At 42.5% G+C, this 12351-nt stretch overlaps 1 protein-coding gene across 2 annotated transcripts in view; it reads right to left on the minus strand.

Moving 5' to 3' along the window:
- Positions 1-4251: 4251 nt before the first annotated feature.
- The window catches only part of cacna2d3a (calcium channel, voltage-dependent, alpha 2/delta subunit 3a), a 106181-nt gene continuing 98081 nt past the window's right edge, over positions 4252-12351 (minus strand). For both annotated transcript variants that reach the window (XM_031845534.1, XM_031845533.1), the window contains 4 exons: positions 10925-11039; positions 6783-6895; positions 5365-5447; positions 4252-5202 (listed from right to left, as the gene is read on the minus strand). In XM_031845534.1, the coding sequence (XP_031701394.1) occupies positions 5110-5202; positions 5365-5447; positions 6783-6895; positions 10925-11039 (404 nt within the window). In that variant the 3' untranslated portion in view covers positions 4252-5109. The remainder of the gene's footprint in view (positions 5203-5364; positions 5448-6782; positions 6896-10924; positions 11040-12351) is intronic.

Consider the following 12351-nt stretch of genomic DNA (forward strand, 5'->3'; position numbering starts at 1 on the left):
ACACACACACACACACACACACACACACACACACACACACACACACAAGTGCATACTGTATGCATGAGCATAAATGTGTACGTGCACACTAACACACTGATCAGAGATACAGAAAAGGGGCGTGATGGTGGATATGGTGAGAGAGAACAGAAGGACGCACAGGGCTGCGGTTGATGTCAAGAGCAAGGCTTTGGACATTCCTACGGTCAAGAAGGTAATGATGGCGGAGGGCAGGGTGAGAGAGCGGGCGAGTGGGGGACACTAGGGCATAAAAATGTCATATTGCTGCAGTGACTTTTCTGTCAGGGCCTGTGGTTGTAACCTTAGCCTTTCTTTCACTGCTCTGCTATGCAAACTAAGGGCGTTGAAGTCCCAGGGCCAGGCATAGGCCTACGCAGAACATGCGGATTATAAATTTGGCCAGTCGTGTACACACACACACACACACACACACGCACGCACGCACACACACACACATGCACGCACGCAGGCACGCACACACAGACGTGCCAATAAGAGCCACCATTTAGTCCTGTCCACACTGAGTTCATAGAGGGTTAGCAGGAGCAGCTCTCCAGCTGAGGTATAAAGATACAAATCAAACAAGACAGATAGACACACACACATGCTGACACACACATCCTCAGACTTCTATAAAAGTTTGATGTAACCACACCATGGCCAGAGACGCCATGTACAAAAAAACACAACATCAATTATCACATCAACAATCAGTATTCATCAGCACAGAAGGATTTATAGCAGGCATGAGGGAGCCAACAGCCAAGAGTTCCTAACTCATTGATCGGTCCTTCAACCAAGATAAACATGCTGATGAACTGTGATCAGAGGGCACTCTAAAATGCTCACAATACTTACAGCGATTCTCAATCCCAATCCAGTGCAGAGACCTGGGGACAAACCGAGGCCGAGAGCCAATGGTGTTGCTTGCTTTGGGTAATGAAATCGTGAGACCACCTACTCGGGTGTAATCAGCCCGCCTTTTCCCTCCGTTGCCTCCCTGACCTCCAATCTAGTTTTCCTCCTTTCCCTTGCTTACCCTCCCCTCTCTCCTCATTCCTGACTGTCCATTCTGTGAAAAGGGCCTATACACTCTAAAAACAGCCTGGGTGCATTTGAGTGACAGGGGCAAGGCAGGGGGCTCGTGGGTCTCAATTTAGCCCCTTCCTGTTTGAGGGAGCCAATATGTATGCCCCTCCAGGCCATTGCTCAGCTTGCCATGTGTAACCAAATGAGGCTTTTCATAGAAACAGGGTGGCAGAGCTCAGATCACAGCTACAAAGACTCCGCTCAATATGCTAATGTTGAAAAATCTCCCTCAGCTTGTTTGTACAAACACAGGATGGAATGCTAGATGTGTGCATATGATTTGTTCTGGTTTTGTTAGTATAGTATTCAGTATTTGGCTGAAGACGGTAAGCTGCCTCTCTGAAAGAGAATCAATGAACTACAGGCTGGTGAATTATTACAAAACAACACCCACGCACATCCCTACATTAAAACAGTGGACTGATATAAGTGTGTTTAAGTGTGTTAGTGAGTTGTTAAAGTCCTTGCTCCACCCTGCAGAGGCAGTGCTGAGTATGAACGTTTACTTGCACATACCTGAAGGTCCCCTGTTGGCTAAAATGAAAATAAATTCACTTAGAAATAATTTTAACATTTAAAGCAGGACCTCTAAAAGGTCTGCTGTTGGCTTACCAGTCCACTGTTGCTGAACGTATATTGATGCTGAGGTCCACTGTTGGATAGGTATGCGAATAAGGACAAACTCGCGCACACACACACATACACACACACAAACAAACACACACAGACAGCATTAGCACAGCTGGCTGTCAGGTCCTCAAGCTCACCAAGAGGTCCATAAGTACTGAAGGCTATTCTTCCTGTCACAGCATGGGGTGCACTACTAACTCTGAGTATGAGAGCATGTGTTAAGAGTGTATGTTTTCAGTTGGCACCTCTCAACCTTGGCAGCAGCGCGTCTCCTGGCATGCGCAGGAACAAATTGCCTTTGGGGTTTGGTTCGTTGTGTGTGTGTGTGTGGGTACATGCATGTGTGGGTGAGGTAGTCGAGCGGTCTGGTCATTATCACCGCTACAGCCAGTAAGCATGTGACCAGAGGAGCAGGAAAAAAAGGTAAAGGAGTGTGGAGAAGATAGTAAACAAGGACAGAGATGAGGACAAGATGCTTAGAAGAAAAGGGATGAAAATGTAAAAAAAAAAAAAAAGAATGACAATGATACCATAAAATCCATATTCCATAAAATAAAACAAATCCAGTAAGTTCTTTCTTGGTATTGTTTCTCTAAAATTACGTATTTACTACTGTAAGCCTGTCCTCTAGGCAAACATAAGAATGCATATTACAATGAGTTGCAGAGCTGAGATTTTGTTAGTCACCCCGTGGAATGCCGACAGAATCGTGCGTGTTTTCCCAGCTTGTCTTAACTGTGGCGTGTTGTGGTCACCGGGCCTGTGTGTGGTCCTGGTGTGGTTCAGTTGCTCAGAATCATTTCCATTTAAACATATCTGTGGTGCTCAATGCAAACATCAATGTTATCCATTCCATCCGAGGTAACGCCAAAAGCTTTGCCCTCCGTGTGACCCCTTCTCTGTATGTCATATGTGTTCGTGTTAATGCACGTGGATGTTTGCACTAAATGTTTGAATGTGTGAATATGTGTGTGTTTCACTGTCATCGGTCTTCCGGCATATTAGCAAAAGACATTTCTCATGCAGTCAAGATAATGGTAAGCAAACAGGGTTAGAGTGGTGTGAGTGCTGATGGATGGATGTGTTTTGAACTGAAGGGCCCCTTCAGGCCATTGTGTCTCAGTGATCAGCGACTCCCCTCTCAGGGGTTCCTTCCCACCACACAAACAGACGCGTAAATCAGATCATTGGGAAAGAATGTGGACGCTCTCGTAAGATACTTTCAGTGATGTTTCTCTCATTCATGTCTCCTTTGATGGACCGGGGTCAAAGGTGTGAACTGGCATCCAAGTGAACAAACCTGTAAAGACACACATTTATGTTTCCATACAATTGTGTATTTCAATGGATCGTCAACACATTTATTACCTTCTATTCATTCTTATTATTGTACTGTTTAACACTGTACAACATAATCACACAAAGTCAAGCTGAATTCCCTTCCGACCTGCGTGACGAGCGCACATGAGCAGTGTGCAGGGAGATATTAGAAAAACAATGTCTTAAAGCATCTGCATGTGTTATGTTTCCGCTTCCCAGTGTGTGGGGAAAACAGTTTAAAGAAAACACAGATGAGCATTTATCAGTCACAGGATCCCGGGCTGGCATGAGGGCTGCCATTGTAACTCAGAAAGAAGATTGCTTTCCCACGTCTGGCTTTTGTACACACATTGGATGCACTTTCCCATAACTCATCTGGCAAACAGGAAGGAATCACAGACCGGATTGGATTTGTGACCCAAAACAGCTCCAATCCCATTATGCAGTGATAAATGACCCACCAGCTAGTCAGGGAGTCTTTGGGCCACAGAAAGAGGAAGAGCACAATCTACTGGAAATGATTAGAGTGAAACAGTTCTGCTCAAGGGACAAGATCAATGAAACAATAGAGACCAGATTAAATCACTGGCATGGTGAGAATCACCTTGTCTGTGGAGGAGGAAGTTGGGGTCAGTAGAGCTGGCTGGTCGAGAGGTGGGGATAGAGAGGAAGAAGTAGCATGTCCCGTTGTTGACCACGTAGACCTTGGTGTTGAGATCGACACCACAGCAGAGTGGCTCAATGCCGGCCCTGGTTCTGTGAGAACCGCTGTTGTTTTTACTTATTGTGCTCCTCTGTACGCACACACAAATGCATATGAGTTAGCCTGGCATGGCATATGAATCCTATTCTTGCATTTATGTGTACAGTATGTTTGTCAGAAAAAAAAAAGGATTTTTGTGTCTATTTCCTAAACACATACAGATGTATGTTGTGGTTGGCCTACGATTCCGGTGTTATGGTCTTTATTGTCTATCTTTATGTGGGGGGGGTAGGCCTCTGGAGCAGAGGGTTACATAAATGACGGATGAGCGAAACACCAGATGCACTCATACAAATACATGCATGCGTGCAGGCACGCACATCTCTGTTCATGTGGAGGCCGAAAAGCAGGCAAACATTTCCCACAGCCAACCGCTAAGAGATACTGTATTAATCAACCAAATCTGCCAACAACAATAAAACAGTCTATAGGGATGACAACTGATGCTGTATATTAACTATTAACAACAGCATCCATTTTAAACATCATTTTATTTAAAAAGTACACAAACAGGACCAATATCGTTCAATAAGGCAAAGCTCAAATATTAACAACCACTCACATCAGAGGACTCAAAAAATCTCATAGTCACAGTTTATGGGTACCACTTGCAAATCATAAATAAAATTATTTTTTTTCTTCATTTTGACTATAACTTGTTTTTTCCCATCATGAAAAAAAGATCATTGACAAACATTATATTACGACCCCGGCCACATATAATCATCTTCATCTTCAGTATTTTTATTTTTTTTTCAATCTTCAGAATCATTATTGTCCATTAAAATTCAGAGTGAGCCAGGGAGAGGTGCACCTGTCTCTCTCCAACCGGGTGTTACGTGGCTGTAATGCCCAGTTCCAAGTCCAGCTACAGACCCCAGCCCTTAGCTGCAACCTAAAAGGAGTGAACATAGTGAATGTCAGTGGGACCACTGGGACCACTTGTGCAATTTTTAAGCTACTATGTGCATTGTTGGCATTATTACTATGTTCCTAACTTTGTATCTCCCCAATGACCTCTCCGTGCAGCTCATGTGATATTGCAAAAGCACTGTAATGATGACTAATTAGCAGCCGTAATAGCTATCCATTAACAGTCCTTTCATACAGGTGTCGTGTAGGGAGATACCTCAGGGCTAGGGGCTTTGTTGGAGGTGAGTTGGAATTGGGCACAGTTTTATAAGGGGCAGGAGTGTTTTTTTCTGTGGCATTGTTGCGGTTCTTTTGCATGCCGAGTCAAGCGGATCCAAGTGAAGTTCTGGATGGAGAGGCTTCGCCAGCTCTGGTCACCTGGGGAACAGCGCTAGGAAGACGCAGAGCAGTGTTGCTGCGAGAGACGGGGTGAGACCCGCAGCTCCTCCACACTCCATTGAGTTCTCCTGAAGAAAAGTAGGGGGGGAGGGGGTGTCAAGCTATGAACATATATGGAATATTTTAATAAAACACAAAAGCAGAATTTGCAGGGGATTTATTATGACAGAAAGTACTATCATTGTGAGTGTACTGTGTGTGTGCAGTATCTGTGTATGTGGAGTGAATACCTCTGGGTGAAAAGGGTGACAGGTATCTGGGCGCCTCCTGTCCTTTTGCATCTTCAACCTCTCGCACTTGAGAGACTCATTATGTGCAGCTGAAGTTAAGTCAATAACAGACAATGTGTACCCACTGCAGGGGGTTTTCCTGCTGGAGTGTGTTTCTTGTTTATAAAGGAAAGGCAGTAATACTTTTGTGCACAGCACGGTGTGCATATAGGAAAAAAGCAGACTGAGTAATATCTGATGAGTTTTCTTTTGTTGCAGGCTTTATGCTACAGTAAGCGCTCCACAACAAAATGAACAGTGGTGTATATGTACATACAGTGGGACTGTACTGCATACAACTTAGATACATATTGTAGGAGAATCCAGCTCAAGCTGACTCCACTCTGAGCTGTGTCTGCTATTGATCAGTATTTCATCGCAGCGTGGGCTGTTGTGTAACACAGTCCAAACACAGATCCCCACGGACACAAGGACACACACACACACACACACACACTCACCATTTTGGAAGGAGGTGAGAGCTCTGAACAGGGGCAATCTATTTCTACCATGCACTATCGAAGGAGTTTATTGAGCTGATAACACAGCTCAGTTGTGGAGGAAACATTAATCTGCTTTATTTAATTAAGTTAAAAGTGACCCCTAGAAAGTGGGTAATATTGCTAACAGTGACACATTGGGACTCACAACCAATGAGGTCTATTGTGGCAATAACAGCTATCTGATAATAAAGCAAGTGGTTCTGATAAAATCAGTGCTGAGCACCTTAAGTTTGCAAATCCAAATGGTTGCAGCAGTTAATGCAATGTAATTGGTTTGTTGTCCGTTACTTTTGTAACATATATTATATATATTATATAAATACTAATGAGAAATCTGAAATCTACTAATTTATTTTTGTCTTCTGAAGGGTTCCCAGAACACAATTATCATGCTTCTGTCACATCCATGTTTTAGTGTTGTGCAATACCAGCTGCCCCTGTGGAAACATTATGATAACTTTCTTTTATAAAAAGGTGGCAATTGTTCATTTTTATGTATGTATTGTTGCTTGTGTTGTGTGTTTTTCTGACAGACTTTGAGTTTGTCAGTAAAGATGAACTGTACTGAAAAGCACTGTGAAACAGACTTCTAGTAGAGTGTCGTCTCAAAGCCTTTAGATCTTGACCCTCATAATGCTCTCATCTCTTTCATTACCAAAAGGCCAGAGGGCTAACAAACTCCCCAAAGACCTCCCCACAAATTAAAATGCCCTTTGCTATTTACATCCCTGCAACATTGTTGGACACGTAGTGGTTATAACTACAGGATTGTGCCACTGGAGCTTATGAGGTGGAGGAGAATAGACTTCCATATTAAAACAACATAATCCGGTGATATTGTTATTTCTATACCAGTCTTTGGCCATTGAAGGATATACATGATTTCGATGGGGTCCATGGTGATTGGCTCAAACATGCTGCAGTCACACTTGTTGTCCACCACCACCATGAAGAGATTACTGCTGGGGATCTGCTGGATCACAAAGGACCTGCCAATCACAGCACAGACAGCCAGAAACACAAAAAATATGAGGAAGGAAGAAGAGAGAGGGAGCAAGGGAGGATTGAGAGTTGAATTGGCAAGTAGACAAAGCGCATGGGCATGATGTACATTCCATGTGTGTCAGAGGATTTACATTATGAGTGTTCACATTCCCCCCTGGTGGAGGGGAGATGCACTAACCGCCAGCTATCAATAAACATACAGAGACATCGACAGACACACATTGACAGACACGCATATAATATGCACACGTACTTCTCCAACTCACTCCATCCCCTTCTCTTCATAATTTTTCTCCCTAGCTCCCCTTTTGTCTTTGTTATATCCTATCCAAGTCGCGCACCAATGAAGTGTTGCCCAATATAAAACATTGCGAAGGGAGACAAATGGGAACCACAATTTTGTGCTCATAGCTTCTCATGGTTGTGTTTTACTGGCCTGAGAGATCAGACCTCGCCTCAGCGTCCTGGCCAGTGATTTATGACCGTGGATAAGCTTTATGAAGAAGAGAGGTCGTAAAGATGATCTCTTATTTCTGTATCTTTTGCTTCTCTCCCTCCCTCTTCTCCACACACAGCTGGTTGAATTATCAAGTTCACCGTGAGGCATTTATCAGACACGTATGAGAACATGCACGTTTGACTGAAAGGACACACACAAATGCAGAAATACACGCATACATTTTCTCAACTCTTGTGAAGGAGGAAGTAAGGCAGAGAGGGAAAGAGCTGGCAGATCAAAACAGACCTAGGAATATCTCCATCCTTACAAATTCAATAAAATGACCAATTTAATCAGACCACAACCCCTAAGCAGCACCAATTCACCGCATTTTAATTCCACCATGACTAACCAAACCCAACCAAACCAGCCCAGCAAATAGGTCAAGCCAGTTCCAATCAGGGTAAATTGGGATCTGCTGATGTTTAATAATCCATGCTCACCCCTGCACAGTGCTGGGCAGTCCCAGCTCAGCCCACTGACAGAAAGCAGAGCGAGTGTTCCTGGAGAAAAGACTTAAACACATCCCGACAGCACAGCTGCTGGCCTTGAACATACCCGGTGTTGGGAAAAGGAGCACTACACCGCTTATGAAGGCTTTTCAACACACAAAAGAATGTGTATGATGGGCGACTGTGGCTAAGTGGAGAGCAAGGTAGTCCTTCAATTACAGTATCGGCGGTTCGATCCCCGGCTCCGCTAGTCACGTGTCGATGTGTCCTTGAGCAAGACACTTAACCCCAAATTGCTCCCGTAGCTGTGCCTGCGGTGTAGAAATGTGATAGAATCTGAATTATAAGTCGCTTTGGATAAAAGCGTCTAAATGACTGTAGTGTAATATACAGATAGAGACAGACCGTCATGCATACTCTCTGTCTCTCAGAAGTACACAGGCAGTAACGACATCCAATCTGAGTAATGACAGAGAACGACGGAGTGACAGAGTGACAGAGTGACAGTGAGTGACACAGAGACCCATAAAGATAAGGCAGTAACAGGGAAAGAAATCAGGAGTTAGACAGATGTATAACATAAAGCTGATGTACTATAGGAAAAGACACACACAAAGACGTGGTGACAGATCATGGCTCCTTATCTAAGTTCTGACAAAACATATCACACAATCTGTAGCTGAAGCTGACAAAAGAATAGCACTGCATAACATGAAGGAAAATGTTCTACCTTTGGAGAGCCAGCTGTACTGAAGGTCGTTGGAGCTAACATAATAACATTTCACAACACATTATGCTTAACATGTGCTTTGGTTTTGATGCAGAACTGAGGCAAATTTTTTTTCTACCTTTCGTGGTAAAATGTGTCCATGCTCAGCGGCTAAATGCAATATTATTTGTGTGTCCTGTAGAGAGTGTTCACAATTTTCCAATAATTTAATTGTTGCATAACTTAACCATAACCATAACAGCATGCGTATGGTTTTCAGAAATATCTGTCATCCCAGTTGGGAAATTTAACCAGTAATTGGTGTGTCTAATTTAAGAATGACTAATTCAATAAAATCTCACCAAACAGACTGGAGAGTTTTCAGAGCAATGCTGTCATTTTATTTTCATTTCTTTCATTACTTTTGGGGAAACTGGGCGTCATGATTCCAGTATTCTCATTTTAAGCCTTTTTTTTCACATTTTACATGATTCTAATATACAGTATATATTCAGAGGGGCTCGATTAAAGGTTTTTAAATTATTTGTGGATTTTTAAATTATGGCAGTGGTTCGCGCAAATTCAGCATAAAGGTCCTAAATGAGTAACAAATTACATTAAAACATTGCAATATAAAAATTTAATAAAAAATATGAAATATGTCATAAAAAAATGGACAATTGGATTTAATTTTAAAAGTTAAATCTGAAATTATACACAATTATTCCTTCTGCATATAAAATAGGAACTTAATTTAACATGTAATATCAAAAAAAATAGCTGGTTCCATAAAGACTGCGATACCAATTTGTTTTTTACTGTTCTCAAATACTGTTTACTAAATACCACGTCTCTGATGCAACCAGGGCACTAAAATATGTTTAAAAAATTGTGTTTATAGTAGCAAAACTTGCCTTACAGTAAGTCGGGAGTGACAGTATGATAATATAAACAAATATTTCAGCAATACCATAATTATTAGTGCGACAGGGATAAAGACAGATGCAATTTAAGATTGAAAGCACGTCTACACGTCTGACTGTAGCGCCGAAGCTGTAGCTCATTGCAACTTTGAAATTCTCTCTTTTGCTTGTCTGGGGCGGTCAAGAAAAAATAAAGGAGCATGTGGTCGCTAATAGTTCCCTTGAAGACTTTCTCTGGTTAGAGACATGACACACTCTTCGTCCTACATCTCATGTTACAGTCTAGAGAGGTTGCTATGCATTAATGGAGGTTAAATCATCTTATAGGGCCACTTAAGCTATTATAGCATTCGCTAGATATCAGGAAGTAATGGACAAATACAAATACTGACATCACATGCAAACACATTCAAAATACAGTAAAGAGAAGTTTAACAGGCAAAAGCTTAGAGTATATTTCCGAGAGCATTAAGCACACACACGTGTCCCAATGAAAATATGAGAGAAAGGCCTCAGTCAGCCTGTAACGTGAAACAGATGTTTATCACCAATATCCTCTATTACTAATGTGAGCTATAAAATATAACCCAAATAAAAACTCCATTTTACTTTGTCAAATTCATTGTGCTTTAAAAAAGATTTATTTGAAGGCGACATGTTGCTCAGAGCACACAGGCCTGCCCGCTAATCCCAGTTCTGGTGTCATCATTGGAGATGAGGCCATTCTTCCCTGACGCCCGCTTCTGTCATGTGTGTAAGACGGTGCTGTGTGTGTGTGTGTATACACGGTATGTGTGTTTGGTAGTGTGACTGCATCCCCAACCGCATTTTACTCCTAGCACCCAGGGCAGTGGTTACCCTGCTGACCTTGTGGGGCTGTACTGGCAGCAGACACACAAGGAAAACACACCCACACACACTCACAGGGTTCTGAGCCTCCCTGGCAGTTCCACAGCTGGGAGCAATGAAGGGCCCATTGGAGGGATCCAGAGAACACCCCACAATTGCCTGACAGAAAAGCCCAAATTGTTAAAGGGGACCACACTCATTTTCCCATTTTTAAAGGAAGCCTTTTTTTTCCACCCCTCTCCCTCATTTCTAAATGCCTTGTATTTCAAATTGCCGGAGGAGAGAGAGTGAGTGTCTGCGTGTGTGTCTCTGATGGATTGCCGGGATAAAAGTGTTTTCAGCAGACAACAAATGATTTAAATGTGTTCCTCATTATCAGGGATTACAGAGATAAAAAATACTACGCCAAGATGAGAGTTAACAGGATGATTCATTTTTCATTGTTAGGTTGTTTTATGGAATGTAGTGGCCCGCTGATATCCGAGGTGTGTTACTGAACAGTAGACGGATATTGAGATTGTTGTTGTTACTGTGTTGTTGATGCGTGTTCACAGGGGTCTGCGTGTGTATGCGTTTCATACTTGATGCAGCCGTCACAGTCAACGTTGCCCATGTTCTCTTTGATGGTTCTCTCGGAGACGAAGGCCGGGTACTCCGTGTCACATGGTACCTGCATGGATCGACCCCTCCGCTGAGCTGAAAGCAGAAAGAGAGAGAGAGAAAGAAAACGAAATTGGGTGAGGTAGTCATGGAAAGGCTATTTGAAAGTCAAATACATATTTAAAATATGTAAATGCAAATAGATTGAAAGCAAACAGTTAAACACACCACATCCTTGTAAATATACAAGTTTGAAAGAAAGCAGCACTTCTGAACCAGAGTTGACTCTTGTCCTGCTGGAGATATTTGCAGTGTGAATCTGTGCCAGACATTTATGCAAAATTGCTAGAACTCTCCTGCCACCCAGAGGTTTAAAACAATGCTACATGATTGAAGGGGGTGTGGGGGGGGGGGGGGGGGGGGGGGGTTAATGTAATTCTAATTTGTTTATTAAATCTAAACATTTAGAAACCTGTGGGTTGTATTCATTTATTTATTAAGTTATTTTCAAGGTGGTCTTCACACATTTTTTTTACGAAACAGTTTTCTAAAGATGGTGGATTATGTGTGTGATTTCAATGGAGAAGTTTAATTACTGGATGTCAGCAGTGCAGTATCATTGTGTGAAAAGAAATGAGAGTGTGTGTGCTGTTGTATATAAATTATAAGCTTGTGAGAAACGCAGCCTACATGTATAAACGTCTGGGATTAGTTCTGGCTGAGAGGCTGTGTAGATTGGGTTACAGGCTGCTAAATTGGGGTGTTTCAGCTGTGTGTCACAGGTCTGTGTCTCTATTGTAAAAAGATATAGAAAGTGCTGCTAAGACCTGAGGCTAGCCAGCTGTGAAATTGTCTTGACTGCTTGGCGAGCAGCGATGCCCAGCTTCACTTCATTCGGGATAAGAGTGTGCAAGGAAAGCATTTTATTGACTCTCATTTTGTGGTTCTTTCCCTCTCTCCCCTCCCTCACATTCACACACGAAATATTTTCATATTAGTTTTGGCTAGAATTAATACCACTATATGATGCTGCTTAGTGAGGCTTTAATTTCAGACAGGCAAACTGTATTCAACACACCATAAAGTATAAGGCATCACAGCTTTCATAGCTTGGCGGTAATCACATGAGAATGTGCGTGAGTTTGTTGAAGAAAGTGACACAGAAAAAGAAAAGAGAAGGAGAGACAGATAGACTGAGTGAGAGAAAAGAAAGAAAGAGAAGCCTTTTGCCTTCTGTTATGAAGCGGATATTGCTTCCCACCACTACCAATATGACATACACCCGTACAGATCATAAAACCATCAAGTACAACCCCCTCTGGACACACCAACAAATACAAATGTGTGCAGACAAACTCACTCACACACACACACACACACACACACACACACACACACACACACACAC

Source organism: Anarrhichthys ocellatus, unplaced genomic scaffold, assembly GCF_004355925.1.
Source record: "Anarrhichthys ocellatus isolate YVR2014 unplaced genomic scaffold, GSC_Weel_1.0 scaffold5, whole genome shotgun sequence".
NCBI classification, from domain to species: Eukaryota; Metazoa; Chordata; class Actinopteri; order Perciformes; family Anarhichadidae; genus Anarrhichthys; species Anarrhichthys ocellatus.